The sequence below is a fragment of the Gasterosteus aculeatus genome, chromosome 13 (assembly GCF_964276395.1).
Source record: "Gasterosteus aculeatus chromosome 13, fGasAcu3.hap1.1, whole genome shotgun sequence".
Classification (NCBI taxonomy): Eukaryota; Metazoa; Chordata; class Actinopteri; order Perciformes; family Gasterosteidae; genus Gasterosteus; species Gasterosteus aculeatus.
Genome location: NC_135701.1, coordinates 10,514,223 through 10,529,064, shown reverse-complemented (window position 1 = coordinate 10,529,064; position 14,842 = coordinate 10,514,223). Strand labels below are relative to the sequence as shown.

General features: G+C 43.1%; 2 protein-coding genes across 2 annotated transcripts; both read left to right on the top strand.

The window, feature by feature from the left end:
• Positions 1–13: 13 nt before the first annotated feature.
• Positions 14–4,990, top strand: tctn2 (tectonic family member 2). Its single transcript, XM_040194776.2, has 18 exons — positions 14–509; positions 713–826; positions 1,286–1,356; positions 1,444–1,645; positions 1,726–1,826; positions 1,957–2,156; positions 2,265–2,385; positions 2,500–2,653; positions 2,758–2,835; positions 2,919–3,041; positions 3,132–3,206; positions 3,294–3,392; positions 3,495–3,612; positions 3,698–3,801; positions 3,960–4,107; positions 4,219–4,362; positions 4,467–4,555; positions 4,711–4,990. The coding sequence occupies exons 1-18, from the start codon at positions 422–424 to the stop codon at positions 4,818–4,820; spliced, it is 2,139 nt and encodes a 712-aa protein (XP_040050710.2). The 5' UTR covers positions 14–421; the 3' UTR covers positions 4,821–4,990.
• A 419-nt stretch (positions 4,991–5,409) lies between these two features.
• On the top strand, positions 5,410–14,802 carry atp6v0a2b (ATPase H+ transporting V0 subunit a2b). The gene is made up of 20 exons (XM_040195659.2): positions 5,410–6,002; positions 6,596–6,674; positions 7,048–7,145; positions 7,305–7,442; positions 7,544–7,641; positions 8,061–8,187; positions 8,711–8,793; positions 8,884–8,977; positions 9,622–9,834; positions 10,193–10,343; positions 10,568–10,707; positions 10,792–10,949; positions 11,081–11,171; positions 11,577–11,695; positions 11,788–11,998; positions 12,283–12,402; positions 12,570–12,689; positions 12,800–12,917; positions 13,029–13,200; positions 13,284–14,802. Exons 1-20 carry the CDS (start codon positions 5,886–5,888, stop codon positions 13,384–13,386), a joined length of 2,550 nt encoding a protein of 849 aa, XP_040051593.2. The 5' UTR covers positions 5,410–5,885; the 3' UTR covers positions 13,387–14,802.
• The last annotated feature ends 40 nt before the right edge of the window (positions 14,803–14,842 follow it).

Below are 14,842 nucleotides of genomic sequence, written 5' to 3'. Positions count from 1 at the left end.
AGGGAGCACGTTGGCGCACCAGTCACGTGACAGATACCCTTATTCTGCTGCTGTCAGACCGGTGGTCGTCATAGCGGTTCGGCAGCATGCTGCCCCCTAGAGGCAGAGGTGGTTTTACACATACAAATAGTTAACTCAGATGACAAAAACACATATCCTCACCTTCTGTTGTGGTACGCGGACCCAGTGACCCGCGTCCTCGTGAGCTCAGTGTTTAAAGTGAATTCTTGTCATCCCGACTGTACTTTTATGTGTCTAACGTTACCACTCCGGACCGGGCGAGCTCGCTAAAGCGCACGTGGACGGTCTTCTTTCCCCAGAAGAAGAGATTCTCTTGGCTGTGATTGGTTTAAAATTTTCGTTGTCATGACATCGAAAACAGTTTACAAGTCCGCCACTTTTATGATCTGACTTTAACCAAATGGCTCACACGCTTGGTCTGTTCCTTCCACGCCAGCTCTCCCGTGTTATGCTCTTGATTGCCTGGGCTCACACTCAGAACCTTGTCGGTAAGACCTTTCTAACGACACGTCTCGCGCACAATTTACTCAGATGTCCCGGGAGAGAACGTTAGCTAACGCTAAAGAACTAGCCGAAAGCTAACTTAGGTTAGCTAAGGTTGCGTTAACGTTCGTTGAGTCGTCCCGCGCACTAACATCGTTTTTCTGAATGTTTTTTATGTCCCCGTTTTTTTTGTTTTTGTTTTTTACAGTTTTCCAGCCGTCACGTCTGACTGCGACCGGACCCGATGTCAGTGCGCTTCTTCTGGGACACACGTCGGACACAGTGCTGAGCCTGAGGTCCGTCTCTCCGTCCAACACCACAGGTAAAGCCCGGTCTGGGACCCCTTTTTCAAACAGTTTGGCATTTAATTGTTTGGCAACTGGAAGGAACTGCGTATTTGGGGAGGGAGAGGGGGGCTTTCTTGCCCCCCTCGGGGTCCCGAAGGCGCACAAGCTGCAGAGCGAGTGCAGTCCACCTTTAACCTTATCCTTGGCAGTGGCGCAACGTACCACGGAGGAGGTCGGGATGGACTCAATGAGGAGTTCATGTACATCATCATTGTCTTTTGGCAAGTTGAACTTCTTCAGCCGCCTTCCTGGGTAACGCTGAAGCCCAGGGAAAGAAGGAAGCCCTTTGAGGCATTTAGTAAAATACCAAGTTGACAGAGTATTCCAGTCTCTTACAAAAACCAGAAGGAAGGCATCGTTGTGACCACGCCGTAATTGTGCATCTTCTTTTTGGTCAGATCTTGTGGTTGGTTACGGTTTGTTTTCTTTCCCAGGACTTATTGGCTCTCCATCGTGTGGAAATGGTGTAACACAGTGGGTGCTCACAACGGAGCAGGCGGGAAAGGTGAGAAAAAGCCAACCTTACCCTGAACATTTCCATTATATTTACAGAAATTCAAATATTTCATGATTGCTTCATTTGGTGCCCCAGAATGCAGTTTGGGTTCAGCTGAGACTGAGAAAAAATCTGCGCTTGTGTGGTAAGAATGAGACCGACGCGGACTGCTGTCCAAAGCCGCTGTGCGTCCTGGAGACTCTTCAGGTGTCGGCCTGTGTGGGCGGCACGCCTCGGGCATCGCTGCTGATCCAGGCCGAGATACACGCCCGGTTGGTTCCTGCCAATGCTGGAGCTGGTGATTCAAATGAAACTTCTGCCATTAGTAATGCACCTTTTAAGCATGTGAGCACAGTATTAATCTCCTGTCCTTTTCAGGTAATAAAACAATCATTCCAAACCAAGTGTACCAGCCCCTGGGCTCTTGTCCCTGTGACCTCACATTCAGAGCTTGTGATATACGCTGCTGCTGTGACAAGGTATTTACATCTTTAACTCACTTTCTTCTCACAAGAGTTACATGCTTTTCCAAATTTTTTTTTTTAGAAAAATGCATTTCCTTCTGTATTAATCGCTGATGGCCTTGGATTTGCGTTCCACCCTATCAAGGACTGTTCCGTTGAAGAGGTGAAGCTGTTCGTTTCCCACTGTCTCCCCGGGCCCTTTGGTGGACAGGTCCCTGCTGCTCCTGGTTATCAGTGCTCTGAGCAATCCTCCGCAAACTCCCCAGATTGGTTTCCATTTTTATGTGTCAATTCTCCACCTGAAAACAGTCCTTACCTTGGGCTCTTTTACCAGGGGGACACAATGTGAGAAATGATTAACTATTCTGTTTGTCTGGCTTTGTATTGTTTGATCCTTTTTATATATTTCCGTGTCATGTTTTTGTCATTGATCTTTTGCCCTTTAACTTGTAGCACATCCAAACCTGGCCCCTCCTTTCAAAGCCCTGTTTTGTCAGCTCCACTGCCAGTTCGGGCTTATATTCAAGGAAGTCCCATTTTATTATTAACTGACCAGTACTTCACTATTCCACAGGTTAGTTGTGTGTATGTTGGTTTTTAAATAATTATTTTTCAGATTATATTTAGCATCGTACGTGTTTTCAAACCTGTAACTACTAAGGTTTTTTTAATATCTTTTTTTCCACAGAGGGGTCTCGAGCAGTGTGTAAACAACGCTCCTGTACCATTTCTGGAAAATTTTAACGTGAATTGTGTAACTATTCTACGCTCCTGTCCAGCTGGACTTCCCTTACAGACGCAACCAACCAATCTGAGTATTACATTGAAGGATGGGCAAGGGGGTTTGTATTCCATGCTGAACACACTAAAGCAATGCTTCTATAAACATTACAACTTGTCGAATTCACGTGACTTCAATTTATTTTCTCTTTTTCGTGTTTTCCAGGTGATGTTGTAGTGGATGTAATTGATGAAGTCGCCATCGACATGAGTCTGTTTATTTCAAACACAGTCGCCACTTTGGGTACAGAGAATAACATATGATTAAAAGAACACCAAGACTGAAAATGGACCTCGGTATTGAAATGTGTTCATTTTTCTGTGAAGATGAGGGGCTGGTTTGTGAGAACGTGACCTTAGCGCTGGATTACACATTCTACTGGAAAGGAAATGGCCTCACGAATGTTACACTGACTCGCACTCTCGGGACAATCACTTTCAATACAAGTGGTAAGTTCCCATAACACTTGTCCTTCACACAGTTGCTGGATAAGTTTGAAATATTTTACCCTAATTTCTGCTTGTTTGTCTCCCAAACAGTGGCGTTGACTACGAGGTATTCTGCTGTGTTTCTAAACGGAGACTTAATGAGTGAACCCAACTCGGGAAACCCAGGTGAGCGCAATATAAAATGACTTAGTCCTGGGAAATGTTCTGGAAAACAATCTGTTTGGTAGGAAATAGTTGCACTTTGATTGACAGGTTATCAGGTGGGAAGGCCTGTCATTGCTGGAACTCTCGACACTTTGGGCAACAAGTCAGGCTCCGTGCAGAGGACGTCACTCAACGTTTGGAAACCAGGTGAAACCCATTCAGACTTCACCTGCCTACTGACTCACTCCACTTAGTGTAGTAATGAATTATCTATATTTCTACTTTGTATTTCTACGATGTGGCTAACAGTGAGTGATGGACTTTGTTCCACTGCCGAGAGTAAACCAGTTCTGTTTGGGGAGAATTCAACATCGGGATGTCTGCTGCCTGTCAGCCGACAGGATCTGACCCGGTGTGATCTCCTCAGGTCAGTGGCTCAGCCTAAGGTCATGTTTGATCCATTGACAGGTATTTGTATTGAAGTAAAATATCAGGTATTTGACCGTTTTTAGGGATGCTGTTACTTCCCTCCAAGCTGCTTTGATTACAGCCACTTATGTGGCAAAGAGTGGAAATCCAGATCCGCTAATAATGACAGACTGGGCGAACATAAGCTGTAAGTAGAAGCCAAGAATTCATTTATTCAACGATTTGGTTTTGTAAAGTTCATATATATTAGTGTGAGACATTTGTTAAATGCTACTTTATTTTTGTTATTCTACAAATAACTTATTTACATTCTAACTACTTGTTACACAAACCTATAAATTCCAGTTGTGACACTGAACTCAAGCACAACCATGGATGACACCACAAGTTCATGCAGCGGGGTTCCATCCCACCAGCATATCCACGTATTGAGTCTTATCACTGGCATGGTAGAAGGCAGAGCTCAAAGGGATATCCACAGTTTGCTAGTCAGGTGTGTATACCCTTCGAAATGCACCGTGTAAAATGAATTGTCCACCTGTTAATCATTTTATGTTTTACCTTTTTAAGTCTTTGTAAAACATCTTTTTTTGGCCACTTGTAGCTACACTCTCTCCCATTGGGCCCTGGATTGTGGAGGAGGGGATTCTTCTCCATGTATGGACCCATTGGAGACCAAGTTGTTCCCCATCACCTCCTCGGTCACTTTTACTGACATTCCCATCAGCACAGGACCACCAAAAACCAGGCAAGATGAACCTCTCTACAGAGAGCTGTTAACAAATGGGTCTCCCCATGAGCTACCTGGCTGATTCGAACCTAGAGTGTGATGTTTTATTTTCTTTACTCCAGGTTTCAGGTCAACTTTACAGAGTACGACTGCAACAGAAACAATGTGTGTTGGCCTGAGCTTGCCTTTCCCATGACAAAATATTACACAGGTGAGCTATCCATTGCTTATTTGTGTATTCTAGTTGATCTTTGGCTAAATTTGTCTCTACAAGATGTCTATGAGATATCTTTTTTTTGTGTTTAAAAAAAACAAAACAGATCCTGACAGTACCACTTCTGACATTTCAACTTGTATCGTCCCCAGGGGAGCCATATTCTCAGTCACTGGCTAAGGGCCTCATCTTAATTTTCTTCTTCATCACCGCCTCGATCCTTGGGACCCCATGGAGACAGATCAGACAGGCATGGGCTTAAACCTCAGGGCAAAGATGATATATTTAAATCTCACTGAGATGTAAATACAACTGTTTACATTAATATTCTATATACTGATATCGTTTTGACATGTTTCTGATATGTTTATAAAATGTAAATGATTGTACTGTTGTGCAATTTTTTAATAAAAATATTTTTTCTATGACTTATTTATCGTGCTCACTCCCACATCATACTCCTGATCACTACATCATCAACATTCCTATTAATAGATCGGAATGACCCCAAATGTAATACAACTGAATTGTGCTATTAGTTCTAAGAAAGATTCCAAAAAAATAAGTATGTCATTCTTGTTTCCTTGTTCTCCCTCATTTATACATCTTTTTGCAAAAAAAAATACACCGAAGGAATAAAGATTTTACTAAAGTCATTTTGTACTAAAACAACAGTGCAGTGTAAACAATTAGACTAGTCGGTGTATTTATGTGAACTACAAGGACAACGTTAACAGTTGGCGCATGCTCTGTATGTGTTCACCTCCGCCTTCAGCCTGCGTTGAGGGCCCACAGACGCGAGGAGGCCTAGTGCGCAGACTCTACGGGGCGACGGTGATTGGTCGAAAGAACATCTACTGCTGTGGAATTGTGGAAGTTGAACGTATTCAACAGTTGGAGAAGTGACGTGGATCGCACATCTGCTAAATACTTCATAAAATCAGACGACTCGCGGTTACTGCGTTTAGAATGTTACCTGTCGGTTGGGTCACCAACTTCAGATTCAACTTGGTCGAAACAAGTTTTTCCTCCCAGGAACTAAAGCCGCAGTGCTCACCGGTGGCTAAGCTAGCGCATTAGCTAACAGGAACAGCCTCAGCTTTATCAATAACGTTAGCTGCCTAAAGTCAGCGTAATGCAACTCAGGCATTGTATCGTCACCGGAGCGAAAACAATAAACGCCCGAACGAGGACTTCGACTAATCGCCCTTGACGCGCTCAATTTACCCAGAAACGGCTTCTTTGTCGTCAGTTAGCTCGCTAAACATTAGCCCGTCACCTCACCGGGAGCGGGTAGCGCGCGAGCTTTAACACCCGAGCTGTCAAGATGGGCTCCCTGCTGCGAGGGGAAGAGATGTGTCTGGCCCAGCTGTTCCTGCAGTCCGGCTCCGCGTACGACTGCATCGTGGAGCTCGGAGAACTCGGGCTGGTGGAGTTCAGAGACGTGAGTCCTCGCTCAGACAGAGACATGTCTCACTTTGAAACGTATCGCAGAGTTTGCAACCATCGTACAGGACCTTTTTTTTCGTCGAAGCGTCTATAGAATTTAACTTTTGAATAGTACATATATGTATTATTCAAAATTAAATTCGTCATTTCTTTTAGACTCTATAGAGCAAACAACAAGTAATCGATTAATGAAGGAAATAATCCCATTGATCATAGTGGTTGTAAACTATGGAAGCCCATTTCCGCCACAACAAAAAAAGGAGTTAGAAAATCGAAATTATGACTTTGTTGGTGTCTACGGTCACACAGAGGTGTCGTTTGTGTTTAACAACGTCTCGCTGACCAGCTGTTAAACCAGGAAGTCAGAATCTGTGAATATCTTGCCAACTTTACCGAACTGTAAACGTTCTACGGAGACTGCGCATGCGCATATTTTAAATCATAATTTCGATTTTTTTTTTTGGTGGCGGAAATGGGCTTCCATAGTAACATGTTACAACAGTGGATTTGTGATGGTTAGACCTGCTCATACATTCATGTTTCACACAGTATGACAATAATGCCAATGTTTCCTAACCCCCTTTTCAGCTCAATCCCAACGTCAACGCATTCCAGCGGAAACATGTCAATGAGATTAAAAAATGTGAAGAGATGGAGAGGATCCTCGGTAAGAATACATCGATCTTTGATACGGTTTGTCAGTAATGTGTCTTTGCATTGAGGTAGTCAAGGCAGGAGATCAAATACGTTTTCCCTGCGCAGGATTATCACAAAGCTGTGATGAGAGCGAAGAAGCAGAGCAGATGAGCAAGTAGCCATGGCTGACATTCTCACCGAGCAGTGACCCGGCAGTCATGAGAAATGTCAGCTGGTTTTGGACAAATCAGCTAAACTAACTATATAATTAATTAGACCGGTGTCCAACTTTGCTGTACATCCAGTGTTTTTTTTTCTTCTTTTCTTTTACAAGGCCGGCTTCTATTCGGAGAATGTCAATGTTAAACTGTTTGTTAAAAGTTTGCCCTCTTTATTTTGAACAGGATACCTTCTGAGGGAGGTGAAGAAAGCAGACATTTCTCTGCCAGAGGGAGATGTGAACCCAGTGGCTCCTTTGCCCAAGCATGTCATGGCTATAATGGTCAGTTATATGTTGATCTAGCTGAAGAGCTGTTGCGTCAATGCAACTTGAGTGCACTGCGTTTTCTTTGTAGAATATGGAATCACATGCAAAAAATGCATAGTAACTATTCTCATGGCAGGCCCCATTACCACTGTGTGTTTCTGTGTTTGTTCACAGGAGCAGCTGCAGAGGCTAGAAGTAGAGCTGGGGGAGGTCACCAGGAATAAAGAGAAGCTGCAGAGAAATCTGTTGGAGCTGACCGAGTACACACACATGCTGCGCATCAGCCGCAGCTTCGTCCAGAAGACATCCGAGGTTAGTAGTTGTCGTTCTGTGATGAAGCTGTTTTCTTTTCATCAACATTTCCATCTCGGTTATTAAAGACCAAATACATTTTTCATGTTTTTTACTTTTAGCGAGAGCCTCTACAGGTTCAGTATGAGGAATTTCCCTTCTTAGAAAAAGACACACTGATGGACTACAGCAGCATGCAGAGGCTCGGCGCCAAACTCGGGTGAGCGTCCAAATCACGCCGGCCTTCAGTAGTACATATAAGTTTGTGTTTGATTTATCTTTACAGTTTAGAGGAGGCACTATAATTCTGTCACGCGGGAAAGGGAAATAGAATTTTTTGTACTGTTTTCAACTTCAATTTTAATATTTGAAGTCAATTTATTGCGGGACGGGGGGGGGGTCTAATGTCCTCAAAGGGCCCTGAAAGCTTTTTCTTTAGTGATTCAATTGCATTACATATTAGTTTAGAAATATATCTTCGAAAGCATCATAGCTACATTTTGAATAAAAGTGTTTTCTCAAGATTATTGTTGATTTTTCTATCTTGGAATTTGACCTTGAATGTAAAATGGAAGTTTGTTGTGACTATGAGGCAGATAAGTGAGCCTACTCGTGAATGCCCGTATCATTCTCTTGCAGTTTCATTTCTGGTCTCATCAAGAGGACAAAAATCGAGGCCTTTGAGCGGATGCTCTGGAGAGTATGTAAAGGCTACACCATCCTCAGCTACGCCGAGGTCGAGGAGTATTTGGAAGATCCTGATACGGTGAGCTCTTCAAAGCACACTTTGTTTGATTTGTGCTTGACTCTACTTACAATTGAACACAACACTGTTAATTTATTGTCATTGCACAATGCAATTCAGTAAGCCTCAATGAGAAAACCCAGAGTGTGAACAATCTGCTTCTGAATTCATACTTCATTTTCCAAAAACAGCAGAGCGGCTCACTTGAAGGCCTTGACGTGCTTTGGTTGGCCAGGCCTCACTTAGCGGACAGTAACAATATCACCACAATTAAGTGGTATGGCAAACTCGTACACAATTCCAGTCGCGGAGTGTCTGTTCTTGTAGGCTATGCGCTTGTGCACGTTGACTCCAAGCGTGTGTGTGGAAGCGCTGTGTTCTAAAGTTAATCCGCCTCAGAGGCGAACATGGAGCGGCTGAAGTGCGCTGCGATCGATGAGCAAGCCGCTGTCGGAGGAGTTGTGTTGTTTTTCAGAAATCCCGATTAAGCATCTTCGAGGGAGTCTCATATCATTGAAGTACAACACTTCTTCTGTATGTGCAGGGGGAGCCTACCAGAAGTGTGGTGTTCTTGATCTCATACTGGGGAGACCAAATTGGTCAGAAAGTGAAGAAGATCTGTGACTGGTAATTATTCCACAAAACTGCAGGAAGGGGCTTGGGCCCGTTTTTTTGAGTTGTACTCGTGATGAATAAACATACTTTCTCTGTCCACAGCTACCACTGTCACTTGTATCCCTATCCCAGTACCAACGAGGAGAGGAATGATGTCGTGGAAGGACTTCGAACTCGAATTCAGGACCTGCACACAGTAGGTCCAATTTAATCACTGACAGGAAAAAAAGTTACTGTTTGAGTCTCTTTTTCATTCATAAAGGGTGTTTGCCATCGAACTTGTTCCAATGTAAGCTAGATCATTTCAAATGTGAGCACCCTTAGTCCCCTGGTTGCGTGGTTAAAGAAGAAGGATTAAGAAAATGTATGTAAAAAAGCTTCCCAGTACAACTGATAATGATCCCTCATTTGAACCAGTCATTTATGGTTAAAGAGTTCAACAATACAAATGAATGCTTGATTTATTTTCTAAACAAAAAACCCAATTGTCTATTCTTGAAAGCCAATCCTGGCAGTTATTGGGTTATTTGAGTGCATCCTTTGGTGGCTTTAATGCACTGTGACTGAATAATATAACGGCACTCACTCCCTGCAGCACATGATCAACATGAGACCTGAGCTGAACGAGTTTTTTCTTCTTCCTGCACTTTTTTTTCAGCCCGTACCCGATCCCCAGTTTGTCTCCTCAAATTCACACACAAAGCTCTCAAATGCCTCTAAAACACGAAGCTGTATTTTTTTTCATTATCATATATAGTTTTATAAAATGTCCTTGTTTGTAAACTGTCCCTTTTTGATTCTTTGTTTGATTATCTGTTGCTCATCTCTGACTTTGTGTAGGTTCTTCATAGGACAGAGGACTACCTGAAACAGGTCTTGATGAAGGCCTCTGAATCGGTCTACACCTGGGTCGTCCAGGTCAAGAAGATGAAGGCCATCTACTATATTCTGAATCTGTGTAGCTTTGATGTCACCAACAAGTGTCTGATTGCTGAGGTGTGGTGTCCTGTCAACGATATTCCCACGCTGAGAAGAGCCCTGGAGGAAGGATCGGTGAGGAAAACCTTGGAGCCCTCTGTTCTTTACTTTGGCTTCAATAACCGGGGAAGTTACATCATGAACTTGACTGTTGTTGTCATAACAGCAAAGTGCTGACTGAGGCATCGCCTTTCTTTTTCCCTCCGGAGTTTGACTGAAGGTTATCTTACTGACTGACCCGGCTCTTTACTGATTTGCTTCATGCCCAAACTGTTGAGCCACAAGGGTCTTGGTTCTTTTTTCTTGTTTAGTCATTGCATTCATCTGCATGTCTGTGTAGTTCTTGCCGTGCTAAACATTTATTTCAGCTTATTATGACATATCTAAGTTCAGGGCAACATGCTGACATTTTGATTTGATATTAATATTTCAGAGAAAAAGTGGAGCGACCGTTCCCTCTTTTGTCAATCGTATCCCCACCAACGACACTCCCCCCACCCAGATAAGGACCAACAAGTTTACCTCTGGCTTCCAGAACATTGTGGACGCTTATGGCGTGGGCAATTACCGAGAGGTCAACCCTGGTGAGTGGGATCCTCTGGTCGCTGTGAAAACATTTGCCCTGAGATTGAACGAATTTAACATGAATGTATTGCATAACAGCCCTGGAAGCAAATATATGCTTCTATTGTCGTTTTGTAATACTCTTGTCAATTAGCAGTTTTTCTGTGTTTTTTGGGTCTAGCTAATTCTACTACTAATTTGTACATCCTGCGGTAATGCTCTTTCTCCTCCATCCCCTGTGCAGCTCCTTTCACAATCATCACTTTCCCGTTCCTGTTTGCTGTGATGTTCGGGGATCTGGGCCATGGAGTTATCATGGCTCTGTTCGCTCTCTGGATGGTGCTCTACGAGAACAACCGCAAACTCAAAAACACCAGGAATGAGGTGAGCCAGTACTCTTCAGCAAACGCTTGCCTAATGCTCATTTTTTGTGTTTGCTACAGTGTGTGATGGCACTTATACTTGCAGATCTGGAACACGTTCTTTGAGGGTCGTTATATCATCTTGATGATGGGCCTGTTCTCCATCTACACGGGCCTGATATACAATGACTGTTTCTCAAAGTCCCTTAACATCTTTGGTTCCGGGTGGAACGTGACGGCCATGTTCAGGGCCCAGGTGTGGAAGTGAGTACTTTGTGATCGTGTGAGCAACCTAATATACGTGTTTGAAGATTTACAGATAAGATGACCGTTGGGGATTGGTTTCATGTCGACCTAAATGTTCAACACACTGGTGTCTCTTTGTGCCGCGGCAGGAATGCTGATATCAGTGGGAACCGTTTTCTCACCCTGGATCCAAATGTTACAGGAGTTTTCAACGGGCCGTACCCTCTGGGAATTGACCCGGTGAGTGAAGAGTATTAAAGACTAGTCTTCACGACAGTTCTCATTTGTCATAGAATACCCCATATACACAGATCACTATTGCCTTTCAAGAAGAGTTTGGTATATAAAATGGGTTCATGTTATGTAAACCTTTGGATGTGACATTTGTCACGATGATCAGTTCTGGCAGTCGTGAGCTAAATTCAGTTTGTATTGCATAATAATAAGTAGCATGACAAGATGATTAATTAAGCAACAAGGTACACCTCCCCCGCTTTAGTGTTGAACAGCAGAGAAAGAACCGCTGCTCAGCTGCCGCAAAAGCAAGGAGATGATTGTTGTATTTCATTTAGGATTTAATATATTTGTTCTTTTTTTTTTTTTAACTGCTAATCGTATAATTTGCGTCATCTTTCTTTTGCACAGATTTGGAACTTGGCAACCAACCGCCTTACATTTCTCAACTCCTATAAGATGAAGATGTCTGTGATATTGGGCGTTATACACATGAGCTTCGGGGTCATCCTCAGTACTTATAATCACTCGTAAGTACTGACTTGTATATATGATCTTATAAATCCCCTACCATGGGATGTTAGTTTTTAATGCCCTCTTTTATTTTTGTAAACAAAAACAGGCACTTCAGGAAGAAGCACAACCTGTACTTGGTCTTTCTCCCTGAGCTACTGTTCCTGCTCTGTCTATTTGGCTACCTGGTGTTCATGATATTCTACAAGTGGCTGGTCTTCACCGCTAAGGACTCCAGAGAGGCTCCAAGCATCCTCATCCACTTCATCAACATGTTTCTCATGCAGGGGGATGGAGTGCAGCCCCTCTTTCCAGGGCAGGTGAGAAGCTAATATAGCGCTTTGACTCCATGCGTAGAGCGGTCGATCCGGTTGGAGGTTTGATCCCCGGCTCATCCGGTCTGCATGCAGAACTCTCGGAGTCAGACACTGAACTCAATGTTATCCATAAGCGCTTCTAACAATGCTTAAAGTAGGTTAAACGCAAAGGCCAACGTTCACGGAGGCACCTGCATGGCACAGTTGAAGGAAGCTAATTCAATTTTTGTGTTAAGACCGATTAAAGGAAATGGAGTTTTCATGCCATGTTGTCCTGATTCCTCCAGATTGGGCTGCAGGTGTTCCTGGTTGTCGTTGCGGTTCTCTCCGTGCCTGTCTTACTCCTGGGGAAACCCGTCTACCTTTATTGGCTTCACAACGGAGGCCACCGCCCAGGATTGTACCGGGTGAGGATTTTTATCTGCCTGCTGCCTGACACCGTACAGAGCTGACGACTCGTTACACTCTGTCTAGGTGCTGTTTGGCGGATTCAAAATTCTAGACCCAGATCAAAATATTTGACTGTGACCGTGAGATACGCACATGTGAGTAGTTCTTGTCCGTGTGTTCTCAGGGATACGAGCGTGTGCGGCGCAACAGTGAGGAGGAGCTCTACCTGATGAGGGATCATGACATGGAGGAGGGCAGCAGTCACAGCGATCTCTCCAGCAGCGGAGAGCGCCAGACAGATGAGGTCAGCGCGGCAAAACACAGTTTCCCGCTCGTGTTACGCTTCCAGCGACCACCGTTGCCTCTAACCGGTTTCCAACTGTGGTTCTGAGTGTAGTTTTTCTGCTGTGACAGTTTGACTTTGCAGATGAGTTCCTGCACCAGGCCATCCACACGATAGAGTATTGCCTGGGCTGCGTCTCCAACACAGCCTCCTACTTAAGGCTGTGGGCTCTGAGCCTGGCACACGCCCGTAAGTACGCTGGTTGGCGGTACAACAAACGAGTAGTCTGTTCCTCCTTCACACCTATAACCGGCACATACTAAAGGAATGAAGCACATGCTCTCTTCTGTGCTTCCACAGAGCTATCTGAGGTGCTGTGGACCATGGTGATGCGAGTGGGGCTTCGAATGGACACCAGTCTCGGGATTTTATTCCTGGTGCCTGTGTTTGGCCTGTTTGCCGTTCTTACTGTTTCCATCCTCCTGGTAATGGAAGGTCTGTCCGCATTCCTTCATGCACTCCGGCTGCACTGGTAAGATGATAACCACCTCAAAAGTACTTTTGTCATTATCTCAATGTGTTTGTATTCATAGCGGCTGCTTTTTACTTCCTCAGGGTGGAGTTTCAGAATAAATTCTACAGTGGGACTGGAGTGAAGTTTTGCCCCTTTTCTTTCTCCCTCTTGCCCTCCAGCTTCGAGCAATATGGCTTACTGTGAAGGGACTCTCTGATCATAGTGTTAGGCGGTAAACCGAGCCAAAAAGGACATGCTTATGAGGACACATTGTAGAGACGTCATCAGGAGATTATGATTTTTCTTGTAATCTTTTTTTAAATCTGTTATGTAAAGAAGTTATATAGACTGGTTAAAACGCAATGCCCTCCCAACAGGGGAACAAATGCAGACGTTAGATTGTACTGTTGAGAAATGCGTGCTTATTACACATGTATGTAACGCACACTACTTTATACGAGGCGCAGTTTGCATTAATTTACTTTTATCGCTGCAGGTTAAAATTCGAGGGTTCCAATTGGGAGAGAAGCCCACATCCATTAAACTTTCAGTTTTCACATTTGTTTATGTCGATGGTATGGAAGACCAAATATGCCAAACTTGAAATATTTAAGTAAAAGACTCTACCGAGACTTGTTAGGATGAATCTATTCCCAAATGTATGTTTTGGTCTTTTTCATGGGATTTGCTAATCAATCACCTTTTTAAAAATAAATAAATGATATTATGGTATTTCCTGGCAGATCTGGCTCATATGGGTGGTGGACCACCTTTCAGTCACATGGCCTTTGTTTGACGTTTTGTTGCACTGAGTGCCTTACAGAAGTACAACCAAATGACAACATACTGTATTTTTTTTGTTTGTTCTTTTGTGGTATCAAAACAGTGCTGAGGCTCTTGACTAGTATTGAAACGTGCGCTGGCAGGTGTTGTGATGAGATGTATATAATTTTACAGAAATATTTTTTAATTTATTTTATTTTAAAGTGTATCATAATTAAACACAAATGTTGACAGGGTTATGATTTTTACTTGTATGCATTCACAGTGTTGCCTATGCATTTGTCACTTACTGACCCATTTAACATTCCACTCATTTGTTGACTCACCTCTGCTGGCAGGAGCCCTTTTGAAATACTCTTTATTCATGTTTAACACCATGGCCCGGCTTTATTAAATCCTATTAGGAGAGCATAGAATTATGTATGAATATCAGGCATTAGTAGTATTTGCTAATTATATTTAGTTGTTAGTATTGTATGGAATTGACATTTAGATTTCTGAGGGAAGGATATTTAGTCATTGCAAGATTGAGATTATTTACCAGTAACATTTACTGACAGTAAAATGTTGCCACGTGTGTTTTTAAACAGTGGAAAGTGAATAAATGTTAAATCAAGTGTCAGTCAAAAATGTATTTGGGTGAGTAATGCTTGATTAGCAAACGTATTCCTGTGTAGTTGACTTTAAAATGTTGGATAGGTTAGTTATGTTGTGGTTTTCTCCAACGCAGCCTTAAACTTGATTAAGAATCCTCTCTTTTCCTTGACAAACACTCCATGTTCTATTATTTTTTTTTTAGAATAATCCTCATCTCAATAATAAATTGCATTTGTTTGAGTTGGTTATTTTTTCGTGAAAGCGTAATTGTATTTCTTTA